Source organism: Centroberyx affinis, unplaced genomic scaffold, assembly GCF_046629955.1.
Source record: "Centroberyx affinis isolate AG114_WGS23_722 - 3 ecotype Tasmania unplaced genomic scaffold, CSIRO-AGI_Caff_v1 ptg006815l_1, whole genome shotgun sequence".
Classification (NCBI taxonomy): domain Eukaryota; kingdom Metazoa; phylum Chordata; class Actinopteri; order Beryciformes; family Berycidae; genus Centroberyx; species Centroberyx affinis.
Window position 1 is genome coordinate 1 of NW_027283458.1, and position 25,940 is coordinate 25,940.

At 40.6% G+C, this 25,940-nt stretch overlaps 1 protein-coding gene and 1 pseudogene across 1 annotated transcript; one reads left to right on the top strand and one right to left on the bottom strand.

Moving 5' to 3' along the window:
- Positions 1-893: 893 nt before the first annotated feature.
- On the bottom strand, positions 894-7,931 carry LOC139639110 (glycerophosphodiester phosphodiesterase domain-containing protein 5-like; annotated as a pseudogene).
- A 9,782-nt stretch (positions 7,932-17,713) lies between these two features.
- Positions 17,714-20,227, top strand: LOC139639113 (aquaporin-11-like). Its single transcript, XM_071513190.1, has 3 exons — positions 17,714-18,391; positions 19,061-19,177; positions 19,993-20,227. The coding sequence occupies exons 1-3, from the start codon at positions 17,800-17,802 to the stop codon at positions 20,097-20,099; spliced, it is 816 nt and encodes a 271-aa protein (XP_071369291.1). The 5' UTR covers positions 17,714-17,799; the 3' UTR covers positions 20,100-20,227.
- The last annotated feature ends 5,713 nt before the right edge of the window (positions 20,228-25,940 follow it).

Below are 25,940 nucleotides of genomic sequence, written 5' to 3' on the forward strand. Positions count from 1 at the left end.
GACCAGTGATTCTCAACCTTTTTCATATCAAGGACCTCTAATTTAGTCCACATTAGGGCCACAGACCCCCATTTGACGAGATTTTGTCTCTAAGACCCAAATCTGACGATATCTTTTATTGTTAGATATGATTTTGTCCAGAATTCCATGACTATCTGTATTGTAGGTAGAGAGATAACAGTGAAACTATGATCAAAACAGTCATTCTTCTACATTCTCTAATTGTGTTAACTTCTTGTAAATGAAATAATGCTGAAGTTTAACAATTCAGCAATTTGCTGGGGACCCCCTGGAACCCCCTCAAGGACCCCTGGTGGTCCCCGGACCCCTCGTTGAGAACCACTGATTTAGACCATGGGACACTAAAATTCTCCATTGAAACCCTGGAGGACGAGGACGATGAGGATGATGAAGATGATGAGGATGATGATGATGATGATGATGATGATGATGATGATATCAAGACAACATATATGTCTTTTTTTTAAATGGTGTAGGTTTGAAAATGCCAAAATGAAACGAGGTGCTTCATTTGCCCAAGTTTCATCAAAATATGACCAGTGTTGTCTAAATGATTGCACACGGCAAACATATAGATGCATGCTTGTGTAAAATGTAATTAAGTTGTCTCATTAGAATCAATTCAGGCTATGGTCTTCCTTTAGACAACCAGTGTGTTGATCAATTCTACAATAAATATGTAATCAAACAAACTGCATCGTATCCCATCATATCAGAGGTGGACAACACTGGACCAGATCTGATTTTTAATGAAATATCGGTCTCATATATCAGTCTAAAGCAGCTTGGGCCCACATGTGCTGCAGTGAAAAGTGTCCCCACTGAGCTACACGGTGGGTTGCTAAACGCTGGCTGAAGCCCTGCTGACTGACCTGATGGTGACGTCCGTCTCCAGACCTTCACTTCCAGCTTCCACAGCCTTCTCAAAGGACATCAGTGTGTTTTCTGGAGCCAGCTGTGAGTGCGATCACACACACACACACACAACGATGAGGAAAAGGCCAGCGGTGCATTCACATAGGTGCAGGAGACACATGGCACCCAAAGGGGTCGAGGGAGGGTCACTCAAAATGGCAAAAATAAATATGAAGCAAAACACAATATGAGGGTGGTATCAAGATTAATCTTAATATTTATAATACTAATAACTTTACCGGAAATACCATATAATTGATCTATCTGGCAAGCACAGCTGCTGGTGTGGTTTGAGTTTTTCTATATTGTGGAGAGATGAAACCTGAGCTATTTTCTTCGTCTTCTGTGTACAGTAGCAACTCATTAAACTAGAAGTGTTCTCCCCAGGCTCTAAACAATGGGATCAGGAAGGATGTGACCCTGCACAAAACAGGTTCCTGTTACCCGGCTGCAAGCAGGGGGCCACGCCCAGACAGTATCCAAGGATGCATCAGGGTTACACTGCAAAAAATGACAAGCTTGGCAAGGGATTTTACCTTGTATCCAGACATATAGATATTATTATTCCAACATATTTTGAGTTAATTTGCTGGTTTCACAAGACTTTCGCTTTAAACAAGGGAAACTGTCTTAAATTGCGTTTCTTGTTTCAACATTAAATTCCATCTTTCATTTCCTCAAAGAAGCGACATTGACACGAATCAAGAAATGTTTAATATTATCTACCAGTGGAGTAAGATATTCATTCATTCAATCCATTTTCCATCCCAGCATGCATCGGGTGGAAGGCAGGGAGGCACCCTGGACCAGTCCATTGCAGGGCTTGCAATAAGATAATTTGACTAAAAATATCCTTGAATAAGCGTGATAAGTAAGGATAAAGGATACAAAAATACTTGCCAAGCCTGTGATTTTGTGCAGTGTAGTAACTGTCTCATTTAATTTAATGTAATGTAATTAATGATTGCGTCCCACTCACCATGGGTGCTCCTCTGTGCCCGATGAGGGCCGGTGCAGGGCCCAGGGTGCCTTCCACTTTGATACAAGGGGAATACAAACCCAGGGGGCACCAAGTAGAGGGCAAACAGGACGGCCAGGTACGTCCCTATGATTAGGCCTCGCCTTACTGAAACACACACACATACCAACACACACATAGACAAAGTGTGAGGGGTTTGACAGACTGAAAGAGAGACTGTATCCAAATCAAAGCAAATTCAGTTGTGAAGGCTGTGTTGTGTAGCTGTACACTGCCAAAAAATGTCAACCTTAACAAATCATTTAGTCTTAAAATCTTCCACTTTCTGGGAGATCATTTCAGTTTCCAGTAGTTTCCAATGCAAATCCACTTGTTTCACAAATTTCTTTGAACCAAGTGACATCATCTTGATACTAGTGGAATGATCTGTCTTATTTCAAGACATTGTCACTTGACTCTCAAAACAAGTGAAATTATCTCACCCCATTTGCAGAATTTTTCAAGAGAAGTGAGAGACAAGAAGATTGGAAGACTTTTTTTTTTTTTTAAGATTTATTTTTAGGCATTTTATGCTTTATTGACAGAGATAGTGTGAGAGAGAGACAGGAAGGTATGAGAGAGAGAGCAGCAAATGACCGCGGGCTGGATTCCAACCTGGGTCGCTGCAGGAAGGACTGAGCCTTATATGGTACACACTACTCAGTGAGCCACCGGGGCGCCCAAGAAGATTGGAAGACTTACTGCTAGGCTACTTGACTTGCTAAGATCAAAAATTTTTTGCAGTGTAGGCAACGGTGCCCATTCGCTTAAACAACACCAGTACACCTTATGCAAATCAAACACATGACACAAACTGCACCTCACCTCTGCTGTTCATGCGAAAGAAATGCAAAGCTATTGGCCAAGCCAGGGCTGTTATCAATAAGACTCCACCCAAATGTAAATACGGTGCTGTTACCTGGTCAGGACACAGACAGAAAATCTGGGGTTAGGAGCGGCACACGCACAGAGAACATAAAGGCTGATGGGAGAAGAGGGAGGGAGTCACCTGGAAGGAAAGCAGTAACGTCGTCCACTCTTTACTCCACAGGTCAGACAAGACGGCGGTGGCTACGATGGAGAAAGTCAGACTCACCAGGATCCCGATCTGAAAACGAGGCAACAGTAAACATGTGGCCCCCCACAAATGATGCCGTCACCCTTTGGGCCAATCAGTAACAAGTCTGACAAATGGAAAAAAGGTCAAAGTTCCAAGTCAGTTGTGGAACAATGCAAAAAACATTTGCATCGCCGGCTAGTGTTTTCTTTTTGCCATGTGTGTCGCCCCATATTGCTTCTTACTGATTCTAACAGACGACATCACATCGCCCCAATCCTGGCTTCTCTCCATTGGCTGCCTGTTCGGTTTAGAATCCATTTTAAGATTTTACTGATCACTTTTAAAGCACGTTTGGGTCTGGCTCCAAGCTACATAACAGATATGTTGACCCCATATGAGCCGGTGCGCAGCCTTAGATCCTCAGGCGGGGCCCCTGGCTGTTCCAAAGTCTAGACTTTAAACTAAAGGTGACCGTGCTTTTTCCATCAGGGTTTTCCCCTCGGCTCTGGACCGACCTGCCTGAGGAGATAAGGCTAGCAGAATCAGTGACTTCTTTTAAATCACTTCTTAAAACCCATTTTTATAGACTTGTTTTTATGTGATGTCGTCTTTTTATCAGCTCTTTATCATCTTTCTAATGTCTTTTTACGTCTTATCTTCACTCTGTCTTAATTCTATCTTACTTTTATTCTATTTTACTGTTTATCATGGTTTTCATCCTACGATCCCTGTTTATTATTGTTTTATTGCCTTTTAAATTCATAATTTGAGTATTCTGCTTTTATTTTGTCTGTCAAAGCACTTTGTAAACTGTGTTTTTAAAGGTGCTATATAAATAAAGTTATTATCATTATTATTATTATTATTATTATTAAGAAGAATAAACAGCCATGCAACACTGAATTTTGTGGAAGCGTCCCTGCCAGCAATCAAACTGGGGTCTCCCGGTCGAGAGTCTGTGATCTAACTCCCTGTGGCACACTTTCACCCACGTGACCAAAAGTGGTGAAGAAAGCGACCGACTGACACTGTGATCCATAGATCCCCTGCTGTCGCCAGGCTAAAAGTCTTAGGAGGAAACTCAAGAATGGTGGAAAATAATAATAGCATGGAGACTACTGTCACTCAACATAGTGTATGCTAAAGCGTTAGCATGGAGCCTACTAGCACTCCACATAGTGTGAACATACAGCAGGAAAGATTACCTTGTGACTCCAGTGTAAATAGAGCTTCTGGCCCTCTGAAAGCAAACACACAGCCAGCAGCTGCATAGAGAAAAAACACATGTAAACTTACACACTCAAATCAGACAACTGATGCGAGACCAGCTGTATTCACACAGGTCAGATCAGATGTTTTTCACATTTGGCATGCATCTGACCTTTTTAGTGCATTGCAAAGAGAACCAATACTGAAAAATATAAATTCTATGCCTTTTTTCCTCCACTGGTGAAAAATGATTTAAGCCCGCAGTAGAAATCCAGCATTTGTTACTCTGGATGTTGTCCCTTCTGCTCCCTCCACCCTTTAAACATCCATCAACAGGCCACTGACAGATAAAGAGATTTGATCCAAAACAAGATAGCCACCATATGGAGAAAAGCTTAACCCATCCTGACAAAACAATTGACAGCACAAAACTAATGAGACTTTGTAAAGGATGTGAGATAACTTTAGTCCTGGATTGGCAAAAATAGCAACACTTTTACAGGATAGAGCTCTTTTTTATTTTAAAGAAATTTAATGATAAACTTCAGGCAAAAAAAAGTCTTGCAAAATGTATCCCTTTGGAATAGGACTCGTCATATATGAGAGGTATTATTAGGGTTTGACTGAAATGGCTTTTTGAAGGCTGATACCAATATTTTGTGCCGATATTCAATGTCTTTTGACCATTTCCATGCCAAAGTATTCAGTGTTTTCCCCAGAATTATATTTGTGGCAGGGTGGAAAAACCTCTGAAACCACATTTATACCATGGGACACTAAAACTCTCCACTAAAACTCAGGAGGATAAAACATATTTATGTATCCTTGTGTGGAATTTGATCAATATGTAATCAATCAAACTGCATCATATCCATCATATCAGAGGTGGACGACGCTGACTGGACCAGATCTGATTTTTAATAAAAGGCTCTTTTATCGGCAAACCCATATGCCAGTTTAACCCTAGATGTTATAATAGCACTGATCATACTATGTGGCCTCACCATTAGCACAGTGATGTAGGTGAAGAAGGCTGCAGCGATGACCAGCAGCACCACAGACCAGGGAAACCAGAAGCCCAGGTTCCCAAAGTTAAACCTGATGTGAGGCAGAGGGGTAGAGACAGAAACTGTGTGAGTGTACACAGTAGGTCTATATACTGTAGGCCTACAGTAGAAATACTAAGATGAAATGATGATCTACACAAAAGAAACACCAAAATAGAATGTGTGAGAGATGTACAGAGGGAGAGAGACACACTGCGGGTTTCAACTGAGGAGAGATTCTACCTCCTTCCTGTTAAAGGACACCAAGTTTTTGGTAGATTGTCCCTTTGGTCATTTTAATACACTATGTTGAGTGATAGAGGCTCCATGATAACACTTTAGCTTACACTATGTTGAGTGATAGTAGGCTCCATGATAACACTTTAGCATACACTATGTTGAGTTATAGTAGGCTCCATGCTAACACTTTAGCATACACTATGTTGAGTTATAGTAGGCTCCATGCTAACACTTTAGCTTACACTATGTTGAGTGATAGTAGGCTCCATGATAACACTTTAGCATACACTATGTTGAGTGATAGTAGTCTCCATGCTAACACTTTAGCTTACACTATGTTGAGTTATAGTAGGCTCCATGCTAACACTTTAGCATACACTATGTTGAGTTATAGTAGTCTCCATGCTAACACTTTAGCTTACACTATGTTGAGTTATAGTAGGCTCCATGCTAACACTTTAGCATACACTATGTTGAGTTATAGTAGGCTCCATGCCAACACTTTTTGTTGAGTGATAGTAGTCTCCATGCTAACACTTTAGCTTACACTATGTTGAATTATAATAGGCTCCATGCTAACCCTTTAGCTTACACTATGTTGAGTTATAGTAGGCTCCATGCTAACACTTTAGCTTACACTATGTTGAGTTATAGTAGGCTCCATGCTAACACTTTTTGTTGAGTGATAGTAGGCTCCATGCTAACACTTTTTGTTGAGTGATAGTAGTCTCCATGCTAACACTTTAGCATACAACTAGCTCCATGCTTAGTAAGCTCCATGTTAACACTTTAGCATCACTACCACTATCACTCAATATAGTGTATGCTAGGTTAGTGTATGCTAAGTGTTAGCATGGAGCACTGGTGCTAATGATTTACTGGAGACACGTGGATGATTTTGGTGTCCATGTTCTCATCACTTCAGTTGACCAACGGGACAATCTGCCAAAAGCTTGGTGTATTCCTTTAAAGCTGCAGGATGTGTATGTGTGCAATTACTCATGCATATTTGTGTACTGTATGCTCAGTTATGACCATGCTATACTGCATGTATTACTCAACCCACCAGTCAAAATCATTATAGTCGTTCCGTGCTTCGCCCCAGAAGTAGAGAAATACCAGCGTTAAGCAGAAAGCCGCCACGAGCAGAGCAAAACTGGCTCCTTCCAACTGTAGGAGAAGTAGAAACACCACATGAAAGGACAGAGATTGCTGGGGGTTTTTCTTGAAATACATAACATGTGATTTGATTTTATTGCTTTGTAAAATTACATGGAGATGGAAGAATGACCGTTGGCCCCCAAGGGGAGATAGAGGAATTCAAACAGATAACCTCCTTACTGGCTTAACTGTGACTGTAAATAGTGTTACGCAAGTTAGGCTTTAAAAACTGCAAACATTGGCCTTGCTTTCTGCTCTTCACCACAGCATCATTTCAGTAATGAAGTGAAAGGATATGAGTTGTATATAATTGTCGTACAGTCTTGTTGTAACATCGTTTCTACAGTTGGGCTGCATTATTTTGACAGTCAAGCCCATGCAAAAATGTTGGATTTGAATAGACTGGCATAAAGGAGAAATTTTATCAGTTACATTGAATTGGTTCTTTCTACATCCAGTCTGCACTAATGATTTATATTTGCTTACATGGATCCATTGTTTGAATGTTTCCGCTTGGCTTTTTGTGTTTTTTCCTTGTATTTATGCTTTGGCATCCTGCTTGTCTAACATTCATGTCAATAAAGCAGATGTTTTGAATTGTACTGAACTGAACTGCAAACTAAACTGAATTGGGTAGAAAGTTAATGTTTCTTTAATAGTGTTTTGGGTTCGACAGATTTGGACCGCTACATTTTGGATTTAAGCTATAGACAATATTTTATACCAATATTGAATATCTTTAATATCAATCTTCCAAGTATTTCCCCTTAGTTTCTCTCAGAATTGTACTCTTGACAGTCTGAAGCAGCAGTTGATGGGACACTAAAACTGCACTGAACCCCAGAGTAAGAATAAAACATATTCATGCATACTTGTGTGGAATGAATCAAAATGTCTCATTAGATTCAATTCAGGTTATGGTCTTCCCATAGACGACCAGTGTAGTATTGATCAATCCTACAATAAAGGTGTAACCAAACAAACTTTATCATATCCATCATATCAGAGGTGGACCACACTGACTGGCTGATACCTGAGGTGTGTGTGTGTGTGTGTGTGTGTGTGTGTGTGTGACCTTGTTGCAGCAGCAGTCTCCAGGCTGAGCGCGGCTCCTCTGGTAGCGTCTCCACTGGCAGCCGTACAGCCCGGCCAGGCAGGAGACCAGAGGCCGGTGTTCGTAGCGCCGGAGCAGTCTGTCGCGGACGCCCCGCAGCCGGCCGAACTTCAGCCGGGACACCGTGGTCGAGGCGGGGGGGGCCATGGCTCACACACACTCTGGCGCGCCGGTCATCCTCCTCACACACACCTGGAACGCAACACGGCAAACGGGGAGGATCCCTAATGGAATATCACTGTAATAATATCCCTACAGGGACTGAGAGTGTTTCACAGGTGGTAGTCAATAGTGAGTTTATATGTTTTATCTCATGTATATATAGTTTAGAGATGTATTATGGTATCTGTATCATTCTAAAATGTATTATAGGAGACTAAAGTTCTTAAAAGCAATAAGCCACTTGACACCCTACTTTACAGTGATTTTAGAGCAGCTAAGAGGCATTGTTGATTTAAGATTTATTAATAATTATAATAATCAACAATTATTCTCTCCCCAAGCAATATAGCTCTTGAACAGCAGCTAAGCAAAGAGACACATAAGTATAATTTAATACACATTATGATATTATAGCATCAGCGGTGGAAGAAGTACTCTGATCCTTTACTTAAGTAAAAGTACCAATACAGCAATGTAAAAATACTCCATTACAAGTAAAAGTCCTGCATGAAAAATCCTACTGAAGTAAAAGTACATAAGTATTAGCAGCAAAATGTAGTTAAAGTATTAAAGTAAAAGTAGTGGTTTGGTCCCTCTGACTGATATTTTATTATATATGACATCATTAGATTATTAATACTGAAGCATCAGTGTGTAAGCAGCATGTTACTGTTGTAGCTGCTGGAGGTGGAGCTAGTTTGAACTACTTTATATACAGTTAGCTTTAGTCCAGTGGTTCCCAACCTAGGGGTCGGGCCCCTCCAAAGGGTCACCTGATAAATCTGAGGGGTCGTGAGATGATTACTGGGAGAGGAAAGAAGAAAAAACAAAGTTCTGATACACAAATCTGTTTTCAGCTGTCAAATAAATGTAGTGGAGTAAAAAGTACAATATTTCCCTCTGAAATGTAGTGGAGTGGAAGTATAAAGTAGCATCAAATGGAAATACTCAAGTAAAGTACAAGTATCTCAAAATTCTACTTAAGTACAGTACTTGAGTAAATGTACTTTCATAGTATAAGGCTCAGTGCATCCCACACACATTATTTTATTTGTCAGCTGTGGTTGACTTGACACATCTTAACTTGTGCATTTATCTTTCATCTACAACTTTCCTCATATTTTGGAAAGCCTGGTCAAGCTTGCTTGAACAGGCTTATATTTTCCACCACTGTATAGCATTAATATTTAAATTAACTGTTATGCTTAACAAAAGTATAGGTGACCCTTTAAATTACAGGTTATTACAGAGTAACGACTGGAAATAACTAGTAATATCCAAGTAAAATATATGTAAGAACTAAACTAAGGATAAACTAGTTGAATTAGGAAGAAAGATTCTGCACTCCATCTCTAGTGACTCATCACCACAGAAGGGAGGGACGTTCATTACAGAAAGTGACTGTACCTGTGTAGAAACTTAGTTATTTCCAGCCATTACTGCGCAAAAGCTCTGTAATTTAAAGGGTTACCAAGTTATTTTATTTAGTATTGTTAAAAGGTTTATCAAAATACTCAATGAGATAAGAGTATTATTCCTTATATTAAACTTGACGTCAAAAATACAGGTAAAAGAAATTACACCACAGAAAATCCTATACCATAGGAGACAAAACAAATACCATTAACTGTGATAAGTAACTCACTATTGTTTACCACAGACACACTAAGTCCCTATAGGAATATCACAGGAATATTAGCTATATTTGATTTTTCATTAGGGAAGAAAATGAAATTATGTTTTTGTCTGAACCGTTCCAGTAAATCAGCGAAGTGGCAAATGAGAAAATGTCCTATGAGAATGTTAGCGGCAGTCTGAGGAAAACAAAGCCGCTCGGTCGTGTCACACCTTGAGCCCAGTTACGTGCCGTTTTGTTGTATAGAGACAGAATTTGATGCCAAACTCTATGCAATAATCTGCCATTCTAATATTGCCTTGCTTATCAGTGAGACAGAACAGGACTTAAGACGTTTAAGAATCGTAGAGCTTCGCTGGTAAATTCGGCATACATATGAGCCACCAAGCAGCGCTTTATTTCAGTGAAATCTCAATTTATAGAATTGGTTTACATTGCTTGCTACCGCCCTCCGCGGTGGATTTTGGCTCGAGTAAGATTGTAAATACAACATAATTCAACTTGAAATTCTATTTTTTAAGTGCTGGTTGATGTTTTGGATGTATGCCGAATTGAAGAGTGAATCGTTCTAATACGTAAAAGGTGTTAACTCATGTTCTAGCAGGTATGCACCTTGGACGATAAGCAAGGCAATATTAAATTGTCAGCTTTTTCAATGGAGTTTGACGTGTCGTTGTCTTCATACAATAGAGAACGGAACCTATCGGGTTATAGCTGCCGATATCCACCAAACCACATAAACGCATAGCAGCTCTGACATGTCAAACAACACGTATGGCTCTACATCATGTGTCCAGATATCCTACCTCGGCAGTGACAAAAAATGCAACCCAAGTCCTGCTTCAGTCCCTCGGGAAATTGCAGGGAAGAAGCCGCAGTGCGCTGTTCGTCGGTAAACCGTTGCTTGCAGGGCAGGTAGCCTTGATGAAGCTGCGTGAAGCTAGCCAGAGTTAGCCACACGGAGACCGGGAGCAAGACGGGTGTGCCTTCAAAATAAAACCGCAAATTGTCCATTTGTACTGGAGATCTATTCTACAGCCTTTAGGAGTGGGAGCAGATGTGACACACCCGGAACAATCGACCTCAAGCTAGTAGACATCCTTACAAGCGCTCCTGTTTATGTGATTGAGTATTTGTATATTTTTGGCACCCCTAGCCTATATGGCAACCTTTATAGGCTTTATAGGTGTATGGCTATGAAAATATACTGCAAAAGGGACATCTTTGGAGGAAACACAAATGTGTATATACAGTATATATTAATTTACAAAAAATCTCATTACATACATCATTTATTTTTATTTGGGAACTTTGTTGCGACACGTCAAAATATAGTTTTATTTCGAAAGCTGTCGCCGGAAGTTACTTTTTTTTTTTCTAGCTAACTTGACACTGGTTCCTGTTGATACCTATTGTATCTCGGACACCGACCGTCACCTGTTGTCAATGATGCACCATGTGATGCGCGCACACACACACACACACACACACACACAGTGGATAGCATCCACGCGATGCGAGATGTTTCACTCCTGCTTACTACCGTCTTCGTTTGGACTGGAGTGTTCTTTTTTGGCTGGGGGCCAATGAGAATGAACATCTCATTCTGTTCATCATCTTATTTGGAAACAGCATACTGTTTCAGGTGATAGTAAGCGACTAGTCTGCTTGATAGTGTTGTGAGACCTAATTTTGTTAAGCAGGTGCTTCTTGTGTGGTTATGTCTTGTCTATAATGAATATTTATGAGTATATAGCTAGCTCTTCTGGTAGTTAACAAGTCATTAGTATTACAATTTAGCCAGTTGCATGCTATTCAGGTCTAGGGGCCAAGAGTTTCATAAGCTAGAATAATAATAATAATGTGAGACTGAAATTGAGTGCTTAGTTCAGTGGTTCCCATACCTAGGTTCTAGGAACCCACCCAGGGGTCCCTACAGTGGTTCAAGGGGTCCCCAGCAAAATGAGGAATAGTTTCATTTCACTTTCATTTCCCTCACTACAAGTTTGCACTAGGAGAGAATGTATACTGACGATTCTGATCAGGTTTTACTCTCTCCACCTGTAGGTAGACAACAAAAAGCCTTCTCAGATGAGACCACTGGAACAAAAATATTTATTACATGCATCTTTGGTGTACTTGAGGGTCTGGGAACTCCTGGTTTATGCTGCTTCCATGTCGGACAGTTGGAAATTCCAACTGCCTAATGGGAACAATGCAATAAAATGGCCCTTCATCATGGATTTAAATATATAGTACATTTAAATTTGTATTTTTTTTGCATTTTGCCTTTAAAGGACAGTACACAATAGAAAGACTGGGACAGAGAGGGAGATGACATGTTAAAGGTCCTAGGATTATCCCCCAGTTACCCGAGGTCACATCAACATAGCAGCATGAGCTGTAAACACTACAGCATTACCTTTAACATGTTTATCATCCTCAAAACACACTTGAAGCAATATTCTACTTCGTTTTAACATGGAGGTTTTTTGGCATTTGACTGCCATGACGACCAAAATATAAACTACTCATCAAGATCGGATGCAGCTGGACGAGTTTGTAGTGTTTTAATGAGGCCACGAAAACATCCTGAAAACTGACATTTAACATGTTTGTGAACAGATTCAACAACAGATCCCGCTACTGTGATTCTCAGCTGCCTGTGGGTCCAATATAGAACATCATTTTGCCAAATAGCATTTTTATTGATAGAAGAACGCCAGCGGAGGGGATAGCATTTAGGAGAGATAGTTCTTGTTTGGGAGACCGGATCTACTTTTATTTTAAAATACTAATTCTCGTTTAAACCAAGAATCGAAATGCAAAATGACGACCAATTACTGCTTTGTCTTAAAAGCAGGATCTGTTGGATCTGTTCACCAACGTGTTAAATGTCAGTTTTCATTCAAATGAATGTGAAGTAAAAATCTGAACGCTACTCGTCCAGCTGCATCCGATCTTCATGAGTAGTTTATATTCTGGTTTTCAAGAGCCAGATAACCCCCATGTTAAAACTAAGTGGAATACTTAAGAATACTTTAAGTGTTGTTTTCAGCATCATATGACCTTATAACTCTCAAAACACCTATGTGGTAAATGGTATATAACTTTGAAATGTTTGCACTTACAGTTGCTAACATTCTATGCTAACCGGCTAGCTAACGTTGCCGAATATCACTGACATGGCATTAGCTGTTGCATGGGGAACAGTGTTTTAAATCTTTCTCCCCTGTTTTTTCTGAGCTGGACCACTGGAATGCACAGTTGTACCAATTAGGACTGATTATGGCCAGCTGTGAATTTCTGACTTCTGACTTTGAAACACAGCATCGGTTTATAAGCGGCCTGAGGCTAATGGAGGGCGGGAACTCAACTACAGCAGCGTGTGGCTCAGAAGACAGTAACAGTTCAGGAGAGAAGAAATATGACAGAAAAAATCACAAAGTGTTGAAAAATAAATGGAGCCCTAATTTAGTCCACATTAGGGCCACAGACCCGCCATTTGATGAGATTTTGTCTCTCGGACCCAAATCGGAGAATATTTGTATTGTTTGATATGATTTTGTCCAGAATCCCATGACTATCTGTATTGTAGGTAGAGAGATAACAGAGAAACTATGATCAAAACAGTCATTCTTCTACATTCTCTAATTGTGTTCACTTCTTGTAAATGAAATAATGCTGAAGTTTAACAGTTCAGAAATTTGCTATGGGGACCCCCTGGAACCCTCTCAAAGACCCCTGGTGGTCCCCGGACCCCACTTTGAGAACCACCGTCTCAGAGGTCTCAGAGATGAATGAAATGTACCAAACCAGGTGCAAAAATAAACCTAGCTGTCACGATAATGGGACGAAGGAAGCTTTCAAAGCCATACTGACAACATATAGGCCTATGCAACAAAAAAAGATCAATTATGCACAATGTTTTCATATCAAAGACAGACAGTCATTTCAGCTGCTTGTGATTATTCGTCTCGTTTTGGTTGCTGAGAGCCAGCCAGCGCTGAAGCCTTTGGCAAAACATCTCACCATAGTTACATATTTATGTTGAAGAATATTTAATTTGGATATTTACTTATTTTAAATTTTAAAAACAGCTTCTTTCCAACTGCCATACAAACTCTGAACTCCCTCTGACAATTCCATTATGTCTATGCTGTGTCTATGATGTTTTGTCTCATATTCAGTTATCTATTACTATAGCCATGAAACGTTATGCAATATATGTTATGTTTACTGTACTGTGATGTGGGTCCTGTACTGTATATTGTACTGATTGTATGTTGGAACCTTGTTTAATATATTGAAAACAAATTCCACCAGCCTGGCTGTGTGGTCATTAAAGAATCTAATTTCCCAAGATCGGCTTTTTATTAAAAATCATATATCCGGCAGTCAGTGTCAACCACCTTCAATATGATGGATATGATGCAGTTTGTTTGATTACATATTTATGTATTGATGACATTACTATTAGTACTACTAGCCTATTAGTAGTAGTAGTAGTAGTAGTAGTAGTATCTTGGTTTCAATGCAAAGTTTTGTTGTTCCATGGTCTAAATGCCATTTCAGAGGCTTTTCCACCCTGACAAGAGTACAATTCTGGGGAAAACACTAAATACTTGGAATTGATTTTACAAATTTTGGCATGAGAACGATCAAATTTGGAAATATTTAACATCGGCACAAAATATCGGATATCGGCAACTTCAGTCCAAAACTTTCTGTACCGATACCTGCCTTCAAAAACCAACGATGGTCAAACCAAAGAAGGTGGCAGAAAAGAAATGGTGGAGCAGTGGTACATATGCTTTATCTCTTAAGGAAATGACATTATATACACCTTAAAAACCAGTAAGCTGATAGAGATCTCACTGTGGCAGCGGTGGGAACGTGTGTTTTAACTAAACTGACCCAAGATGTAGCTAGAGATGTGTCTGATGACAGCACATGAATCACTGCCCCCCCCCCACACACACACACACACACTGACCAATCAGCCAGACTGCGTCACATAAGAACTCTCCCAGTGTAGAGACAGTGATGTAGTTTCCCCATTCCAACGAAGTGATGAGTTTTGGGTGATAAGCCAGTGAGGGTTAACATCAGTCGCAACTCATTTATTTTATCAGCTATATATTTTTAATAGCATGGATTCATCCTAGAAAGCCACAAGTAGGCCTTTCCTTTTGAAAAAAGTTAGTAAAACTAACAATCGTTTAATACATTTGAGAAGGATACTAAACAATTGTCACAGCATAACAGCATGCATAGGGAGGAATTTCAGTCAATTTTGCTGACATGAAGTATCGTTTTGGTCAATGTGTTTATCCTTGATGAAGCAGGTCAGATTATCTTAGGCTCAAACCACAGCAAAAGAAACCTTTTTCAGTGGTGCATTCACTCAATGCTCACTCAACCTTTTTCATATCAAGGACCCCTAATTTAGTCCACATTAGAGCCACGGACCCCCATTTGATGAGATTGTGTCTCTCGGACCCAAATCTGAGAATATCTTTATTGTCAGATATGATTTTGTCCAGAATTCCATGACTATCTGTATTGTAGGTAGAGAGATAACAGAGAAACTATGATCAAAACAGTCATTCTTCTACATTCTCTAATTGTGTTAACTTCTTGTAAATGAAATAATGCTGAAGTTTAACAATTCATCAATTTGCCTGGGACCCCCTGGAACCTCCTGAAGGACCCCTGGTGGTGCCCGGACCCCACGTTGAGAACCACTGCAGTAGTGCAACCCACTGATGTTAAGAAATACTGGGACATCCACGTCTTGATCAACTTGATCAAAAATTCCCCAGAAGTTGATTAATTCTCTATATGAAAGGCAACAAAAAAATACATGATTTGCCTGTTCAAAATTTTGTAGCAGCAGACCACTACATAGATGCAATCAGAGCCTCTGGCCCCGCCCACAATTAATGAGAACAGAGCGACCCATCACCCAAGTTGTTTGCAGTGTGAACTCACAGTAACACTACAAGTTTTGCACATCCTAGGAATAAGGACTTTTATCAAACAAAGAATTACTTGCAACACGTCCAATGTGATTTACCTTCTCTGTGGTCTCGGCCCATGTGGTCCATGTGGTCTCATCTATCTCTGAAAACGACATAACATGAAGGTTTAAGTCCGATTGCATTTTAAAGAGCGGTTCAACACTAAATCACACAGGGCAGAATGTGCTGCTGCACTGCTCTATATGGTCATTACAGCATGGTGCACTTCTGGCCACACCACAAATCAGTGATTTGTGGTGTGGCCAGAAGTAGGTGTTTGGCATCATCTGTCACAGGCAAAACACCTACTTTGACATGTGATTAGTGATTAAACACAATATGTAGTAGTTTAAATGACAATTTTGAATATGATTGTTTGTACAGCTTGTGATTGTGACAGTTGTCTTGATGAATGAGCTAAAGAGCTGTTATACAGGTGGGACCAACAAGTTACTCACCTATTTACAGGTCTACCCTTTAAGACAGTTGTGTGTGTTTCATATCATGACCTTCATTGTGCAAGAATAAACAGAAACATGGTATGCGAGTGTGGATCTCATTTTTGCAAGTCAATGCCATATCTATAGGGCCTAATAAGAGCATTCATAATGAATTATAATAAACTCATAATTCCTTAAGACCATGCTTATAACACCACAACGCTTATTGATGCATTATATCAGCACTCATGAAACATCATACATATAACTTAGAATGAATTGTAAATTAAACAGTGGATAAACTATGGCCTCCAGTTGGTTTTCATCATAAGGCATCACAATCACTAATATAAACAAAAGTCACTTATATTTTCAGAAAAACTTTAATTCATGTGATTTTTCTTAAAGCATCCTATCTTCAATAACTTCTTTGATGCAAATTAGATTAGGTGATGATGTATACAGTGAACTTCATATCATAAAGATTTATGACAGCCTTAAAAGGCGGCAAACTCTGTTGCCGCAAATAAGGTGGGTAAACCAATTTAGGTGGATACACCCTTCACTGCATCCCTGATTATGTGCTTATAGCGCCTCCCACTGGCCAGAAAGTTTTAAAACTGCAACTTCCGTGTACTGCTGCTGCACTAGTGTCAAGCGCGCCAGAATAAATACGGAAACTTCCGGTCACAACTTTCAAAACAAAACCCTTATGGACGAATATGTGTTGCAATATTTTTGAATAGAAAATTCCAAAAAGAAATTAAGTGCGTATGTGAAGAAGAATTGTAGGTTAATTAAAAAAGTACATTTTTCAAAAAAATTTCCTTTCCATAGCATATTTTAATAGCCATATTCATTGTATTCCCATTAGCCTATGTCACATGCATTTCCTACCAACATGGCACTTTACAATACACACAGCTCATTGGCTGTGTTTGTCATTTATTGTAATCGCCTTGTTACAATTACCTGTTATTTTCCTATGGCCGTGTGGTGATGTAACAGAATACTATCAAATTTAACCCATCGCTTTGGCACAACTGTTCCCAAAGGTAAGGGTGGAGTAATGAATTGCAATTACACTTGCTACTATAAAAGAGTAGCTTTTTTGTGTGTTTTTAACTTTTGGGGTATTTTAAGTTATTAATTTTACCTATTACCTAATCTTGTGTCGACTAAAGTACCGTACTTTGCTAAATCACATCCATTGCAACATAGGCTAACTATTTTGTAGCTTCTCCATAGCACTGCATCAGAAATTTTTACACTCATTTTACTTCTACTTACAAATTTGAGCCAAGTAACAGTACTTCTAATTGAGTATGATATTTAGGCTTTGCAGTTGTATCACAAATCTAGCATCCACAGCTGGCTCCATCATGGAGGTACATGGGAGAATTAGCCACAAATAATGGATAAATATAAAAGGAGAGATGGATAAGATTGCTGTGGTGTGCAACTACTAGACAGTGATAAGCAGACAGCGATAGCAACTGACCACGACTTGCTCAAGAGCTAGGACCTCAAACATGGCCACTAGAGAGAGTGTCAATACCTGTGCCACATGTTACGCTTTTATTTTGAAGGCAACCCCGCGGTACTTCCGGTTTTAATCTGTTAACTCTAACTGCTTGACGCAGTTATGCAGCATGGATGGACTTTGATGCCGCGAGGGAGTAAAGTTAAAACAGACTGCGCTACATCAAAGTAGCCCCAAAAAGCCAAGCGGAGCCGTCTGAACAGCCAGAGAAATGGCAGACTTCGCGGTTTCCTTGGCGCTGCTCGGAGCAACAGTGCTGCTCTGCGAGGCGACCCGCCGGGCGGCAGCTCGTCTTTCCCCCGGAGATTATTGGATTTACCTTCTGGAAGCGGCGTCCACCTTTCAGCTCTGCCTCTGCACGCACGAGCTCAAACTGCTGGGCGAATCGGGCCAGGTGGAGCCGCCGGTCGGCCTGACCCTCACCTACACCGTGACGGTCATCCACATCTTATCTTTCCGGGGCGCGTCGTGCAACCCCAACGGGGCTCTGGAGAGCGTTTACCGGGGTAGCGCCAGCGTGAAAGTTGCCGCTGTCATCATAGCCGGCCAGTTCGTAGCCGCTGTCGCCGCGCAGTTCGCCGCAGCCTCCGTGTGGTCGCTGGGTCTGTCCGACCTCCACCTCCGGCACCAGAGGTTTGGGTTCAGATGTTTCGACCCCCTCGGCGGGACTGTGGTGGAGGCCGCCGCCGTGGAGCTGGCCTGCGCGTTCACGGTCCAAGCCGCGGTCTTGCATGTTTACAAACTGGACGAGAAACTGCGAGTTCACGCCATCGCTGCTGTTATCACAACTCTAGTTTACGCAGGTTAGTGAAGTACACAGCCTGAAGTGCTGGCCCAATTAAACCAGGGCGTTTCTCATTAAGGGAAGTTTACAGACCGTGCTTGATTTTGAAATTGTCAACCGCCCTTAATTAGCTGGTAGTTAATTAGTCCTACTTCCACCTGGTGTAATCAGGGGCTGAATGAGCGGGGACACCAGGTGAATGTAATCAACTACCAGGGAAAATAGAAAACCAGGACCAGGATTAAGAACTATTGGTATAGACCAATTTGCATAGACTGCCATATATTAGAGACAAAGTTTTATTATACTCTAGACCACCCTTAATTAGCGACCAATCTTAATTATACTATTGAGCATCCTTAATTAGAGACCACCCTTGGTTATAGACCAAGCCCCACAAGGCTAGGCTGCATCTTCCAGCATTAATCAAACAATAAAAATGCAGCAAGAATAGGGAAAAGGGAAAAGGGCAGGTACAGGATTCTAAAGTGCTAGTGAGTGTTATTCTACTCTGTTCACTTTAATGTATTTATATGTGGTTATACAGTGTATGTCTTGTGTAGTGGATGTTCAAGAGGAGCGGTGGCTCTTTGTTAGTATTAGGTGGTTATGCTGCAGTTTAAGAATGTCAATTAGAGACTGTGCGCCATGTGTCTTGACCCTGTGGTATCTGTCCTCCTCTGTGCAGGCGGCAGTATTTCAGGAGCTGTTTTCAACCCCGTCCTGGCCTTCTCCATCCAGTTCCCCTGCAGCGGACACACCTACCTGGAGTACTGCTTTGTCTACTGGCTGGGCCCAGTCTTAGGTAAGGAACAGTGCTAAAGTCTCCTTTTTATTGGATTCTAAACCATTAGAAAACATTACATGAAGAATTTGGAGGGAATTTGTTAGTGCTAGTAATGTCTCAGCATTAATGTGGTAATGATTTATTGATATTAAAACACTACACAGAGCACCTTTTTTAAATTGACCCTTTAGACAAACCATCTTTCAATCTTTCCAATGTCAAAATATCAGGTTAATTTTCTGAAAACCTGAGAGAAAAGTCGTGATAGTGGTCACAAGGAAACGATAGCTGCAGTTTTAACCCTACTATACATTCAAGAGAAGACAACCACATCACTATTACCATTGGTCATCCACTGATGCCAATGCTGTTACCACTGATGCCACAAATATTGCCTAAAAAGGTCTGCTATGGCTAACAATTAATGACTGCATGGGTCAGTATTATGTTAGAAACTTAGATTTGTATTTTTTATATATTTTTTTTGTTTTTACTTAGCTTGCCTATAATGTTTTTCACAGTATCAGGTCATCTTTTTGCAGGGTGTTCCCACTCTGTAAAGCGTGTAAAGGGACACATGATGATATAACCAAGTCATCATAACCTTCTTGTAGGCTGTAGAATTAAAAATGGCAGTGTTAATGTTGCACCATGTCAGGTGACTCTGCTCTCTCCTACTTAACAGTACTTTCACCTACAGGCTCATCACGCACTGCTGTGTCCCAGTTTGTTGTTTTAGTTGGTTTTTTTTTTAATGAGGTTATTCAAATGTATTTTCCAAAGCCTTGACATCTACCAAAATAACTCCCTCCATCTTCTAACTGTGTTCCCAGGCATGGCGAGCTGCATACTGCTCTTTGAGAAAATCATCCCTTTCCTCTCTGGGAAGAGCACCGTGGCGCTGGACGTCCCAGTTGTCCAGAAAGAGAAGACTCAGTAGCGGGGACACCGGGGCAGGACAAGTCATCCGGTCTGTGACTTCAGCTCAGGCTCTCATCACTGTGTAGGTATTTTTCTTTCCTACAGTGACTCGAACACTCGCATATGTCTTAAATGATCTACATTCAAACGCACAGTCCTGCTGCTAACACCATGGATCCTAATTCTCTGACTTTATCAGTGACTGATACGATGGAGGCTCATTCACTGATGTTGAAATGTGATTTTTAATAACTTCTTAGAATGGATATGTAAGCTAACAAATTCACCTACTCTTGAAGTTTTGTGGGACTTTTCCCATGAGAAGTCTTCTTTGTCAATCAGCACAACAGTATAAAAGGAGTATATGCAACTTTTTTTTTTTATGATTACCTCTCCATTACCAATTCATGTATTTCTGTACCAAGACTGGAATCTACTGCCACCATCACTAGTTAAAATGAGGAGACTGCACAAAGTGGGACACATTGGGAGACATTTCCCTCATGCCAAGCCTAGTGATATGGCCCAGTAAGCACACAGTCAGACTTTGAATGATGAAAGTCGTCTAAAGCTGCACTACATTTTGAAGTAAACCTAGAAAAGGACTTTTTGTATTGTAAATGTGAATCAACACAGCAAATCAGCAGTTTGGTCTGTTATAGTTTCTGTGGTGTTGGTGTACTTTTTCACAATTGTAAAAACACTAATTTTTCAGATGTGATTTATTTTTGCAACAGTTTGTTTTTTTTGTCACTTGATATTTAAATGGGTAAAAATCACAAATATATTAGCTTATGTCTTATTTTTCATGCTATAGATCATGTTTGAATATGCATTAAAGGATTGGCAGATGGTTACCGCACACTTTCAAGATTGACAAAAAGTGAAAAATGAACGAACATTGAGTTCAGGCTGTATTCAAATTATCCTCAAGCGTAAAGCGTACTGTTTTAATTATCATATTCTCCACTTGTGGCAGTTTATTTAAAGCTTCAGAACTCATTACACCAGTATATTGTATTTTTTTTTTTCATGTTTTCGTGTCAAAATTATGTGGCAACTTTAATTCCTCTGTGAACCATGGACATTACAACTGTACAACTACCTCTAGACTGTCTTGTGTGTTTGAGAGGAAAAGACTTCAGTCAGCACCAAAGAGCAAGTCAGTAGATGGAGGCTAGATCTTTGATTACCTCGGTTATATAATGAAACATGCTGAGTTTCAGAGTATTACCCTGCAAGTCTCAATGAAATTCCACCACTATGTAGACTATATCCTGTCACAATGTGTTGCATCATTTGTGTTTTATACTGATTGATTTCCATTTAGCTTTAGAAACTGTGAATAAACCCGAATTTAGATCATCACATGAATTGCTGACATATCTTTAAGCAAAATACACATTTTTAAAAGTTTTCTATTGTTAAAATTTCAAGGTATTTCTAATATCTGGTGGATTTTTTTTTTTTTTTTTTTTTGATTAAAAACATTCTCTTGAAAAGACCATGTGTGCATCTTTTACCATGATTTATACCTTCAAAAATCATATGTGCTTTAGAAGTTATTTTACACTGTAAATCAGAATCACTTCCGATCAAAAACGCTATTCAGTTCTGCAGGTACAGTGGATATATAGGATACAGTGGCCGATGGGTGCAAATGCACTTCAAGGGCCCAAGGCAATTGCATTAAAAGAAATGGTTTGCATCGTTCAGAAACAATGCAAATTCAAAAACGTGCGGCAGAATGCCAAAGGAAATGCATTAACAGGAAACGCGCTGCAAATTCAGAAACGATTCAAATAAGTACGCATTGACACACTGTACAGGGAAAACAAGACCTCACATTTAGTGCAAGAGCACAGTGCAGGACATACAAAAGACACTAGACTATGCATATCACCCTACATGTGTAAAAGAACATGGGTTGCAACCGTAGCTGTACAAAAGTACAAAAGAACAAGATACTGTGAGTTAGTAGGATGGAAATGCATGGAGTAAGTTCTGACCCTTGTAGGGCACAGACTTAGTTCATGAAGTGGCTTAGTCTATAAAGACGCTTACAGGCCTTAAGTAGTACAACGATATGACACCAGGTAATAAATCCCATGGAAGGCAGATGACAGCCAATCACGCGCTCAGCAGGGCAGAACGTCCTCACTGCCACAGGAAGAACATCCTTCGTCCGTCTTTCTTGATCAAACAGATGATTTTGGTAGATTGTCCCGTTCAGCTTAGCAGTTAAGTGATGAGAACACTAAATCATCTCCAGTGCTCATGCTAACACTTAACACTTCAGCATCCACTATGTTGTGTGATTATCATAGGCCACTAGCATTATCCAAAGTAAGATGACTGACCTTTTAGATATTAAAAAAACCTGTTAGTGGGTTTTTTTTTATTATATGGCCTGTACATTCATAAAATGGAAAAAAACATTTTTTAGTATAGCTGATCCTACACAAATCTGCAAAATTATGATTTTGGTGTCTATGTTCTCATCACTTAACAGGAGCTTAATTAAAGGAATCATCAATTTCCTGAGCTGAAAAGCATAACAAGTCGAATGAAGAATCATCAATTTTAAATCAGATATAGGTTCTAGCCTACAACAATGCACTTTATCTTGTTGCATGTACATTCTTCTATGTATATACTCTTTGTTATGCTCAGTAGAGCTGTGACTGCCAGGTTGATGTGTCATACAGACCCAGCTGACCGTTATAGGTCAATAGTGTTCACTTGTTGAGGGAAAATATTTACTGAATTTGTAGGCTCATAAACTTTTTGTGTTGTAGATGATGATCATATACCAGATGTCTGGGTTATGCTTAGAACAGTGCCAAACAGCTGACCGCATAGGGTACTAATGTAGACTACAGCATACTACAGCATACATAATCTACTCTGAAGATTGTTGGGAAGGTGTGGGAGTTGTGAAAGAGTGTTGGAGGGGGTTTGGGGTCAGAGGTCAGGTTGGGGGGAGGGCAGGAGGAATGCAGGCTGGTGCGGTGGGATGTAAAGTTACACTGGCGTACATGTGGTTTTGCGCAAAAAGGTTGGGGCTATTCATAGAGTAATATCAAATATTCCTAAATTTCATTTAGAAATTTCAAAATAATAGCACTAAATTGAGAGTGGACAGACAGCCAATGACTTTAATCTCAGAATTCTGACTTTTTTTCCTCAGAATTCTGACAAAATATGTTCATGTGGCTCTAATCCGCTTCCGTATTAATGAAATGCTTTTGTCATGTCAGCTTTTGTTTCGAGTGTGTCTCCCCCCTGTGCACCTGAATAAAAGCCCCCCCCACCCCCCCGCTAGAGACGCACAAAAGCTGCCTGCCTGGGACAACGCTGCGGGGGCTGGCAAAACGACCGGGGCATCCAGCTGGCACGGAACCAAGCCCCATAAAAGACACGGCACAAACACAAAATGCCACTTGGAAAGGTTGCCAGTTTGGCGAGGCTGCTGGTCTGAGGCGGCGGCGGGGCTTGTTGTCGGAAGATCCTGGAAGATTTCGACGCTGTCTTTGCTGCACTGCACTTCCCAGATATCGCCTGTCAATCAAACAGTGTGTCCAGTAGTTGTCCTGATTGTTTTCATTAGACCTCCAGGTAGTCTGCAGTGGCCCAAGAAAAACGACTAAAAGCTGTAGTGCCAAGTCCAGAGGAGCTAGTACTTTGGCCTGCATGGCATCTGTTACACAATGTGACCTTTGTGCCCTCTCCCCCTCCCCTCTCCCTCTCTTAACTCCCACCGATCGGTTCGCAAGTGACCGAGCCAGATACCCGACAACAGCCTCACTGTTCATTCTGCAACACACGATCAATACGACGACATGAGACAGTCACAAAGATAGAGTCACAGATAGAGACGCTCCATCCAATAATAGATAAAGTGTCAAACAGGGAGAAATCCATCGTAGAAGAGGCAGAGAGACACAATTTCTCCACCGACAGCAGCTTCGATAGACCAGAATGCAATGCAGCCACAAGGCATGGTGTGTTGTGAGTGGGTGTGAAGGGGCGTGGCCACGACCTCTAACTAGCTATATCGATATGGCCATACAAACACCTTTAAAGCTGCAATAAGCGACCACTAGAGGGCGACAGAAACTGCAACCCATTTGTAAATAAGACACAGCAAAGCCACTGCACTACGGAGGCCCACGAAGGACACATGCAAATACATACCTGTTGAGAAGTGTCACCGGTTACCAGACTCGCTTTGCCAGATTTTTTCTCCCGCTGAAGGTCACATGTCCCACAGTGACAAGTGAAGAGGCAGGTAGCAAGTTCACTAGTCGGACAAGTTTACTCGCTCGCTTCATCGGTTCCGCCATTACAAGAATTTTTTTCAGGAATGGGAGGGGGAGAGGGACAGCAAGTGTTAGAAAAAGAGGTGAAAGCAGCAACACAGCTGGCTGCTGTGTGTGGATGTTGGTTTATATCATTATGTCTCAATGAAATCTAGCACATAGCACACAGTAGTTTCAGGATTCAAGGTCTGATATCGCTTTTTGCAGGTTTAACTGAAAGGAACATGTTCATGTCCCTTCTCTGGTGGTTTGTCGAAAGGCATTCTGGGCGATGTAGGAAATCACTAACTAAAGTAGAAGTAGACGAGGCAGGTTGAGGGAAAGTGGGTTCCCCAAAAAAGGTAAATCACAAAGTAACTCCCGGAATGCATTGAACATCACAGATTGAATGGAACAGTGTAAGAGGATCCGAGGGTGGAATTCTCCTTTTAACTTCAAAGCAAAATTTCACCCCAGATTATGGACTATTAGCAGACCTGATCTTAAAAAGCATTAAAAAAAAAGGTTCAGCCACTGTGTTCTTCGAGTCAAGCTCTGTGAGGCGGTAACGTAAGCCACCGAGCAGGCTCAGTGAGTCGAAGTGACAAATTCACGAAGCGGTGCGTGAGAGACGGTGGTGTTGACGCTGGCTGGAAATGGAAAGGCATCTGGGGAACATGTGTGTCAACATGTCAGGCCGGCGGTGACGCTGACCGTGGCCTTGCTTCGGTTTGGGGTCAATCAGGTCAATCCAAGCTCATCTGACAAACCGGGATTACTGCTGCGTTCACCGGCTGAATGACTTTTTCACTCGTACTACAAACACACTTTAGTGAGGACACTTTTGAGTTTGTGTTTTACAGCAAACCAGACATTGTAATGGCAATCACAAACCAAAACTCCAGCCAGTAGTTGAAATGAATATATAATTTGACTGCAGGTATTTCCTTGTTTGGGGATGTCAGAGAAATCAGGGTTTCCCAAGGAGTATTTCCCTTCTGAAAGCTGAGGTAAACAGTATTTTCTAGTAGTATTTACATCTGAAAGCTGAGGTGAACAGTATTTTCTAGTAGTATTTACCATCTTAAAGCTGAGTGAACAGTATTTTTTTGTAGTATTTCCCTCTGAAAGCTGAAGTGAACAGTATTTCTAGTAGTATTTACATCTGAAAGCTGAGTGAACAGTATTTTCTAGTAGTATTTACATCTGACAGCTGAGTGAACAGTATTTTTTAGTAGTATTTCCCTCTGAAAGCTGAAGTGAACAGTATTTCTAGTAGTATTTACATCTGAAAGCTGAGTGAACAGTATTTTCTAGTAGTATTTACATCTGAAAGCTGAGTGAACAGTATTTTCTGGTAGTATTTACCATCTGAAAGCTGAAGTGAACAGTATTTTCTAGTAGTATTTCCATCTGAAAGCTGAGTGAACAGTATTTTCTAGTAGTATTTCCATCTGAAAGCTGAGTGAACAGTATTTCTAGTAGTATTTACATCTGAAATCTGAGTGAACAGTATTTTCTAGTAGTATTTACCATCTGAAAGCTGAGATGGACAGTAT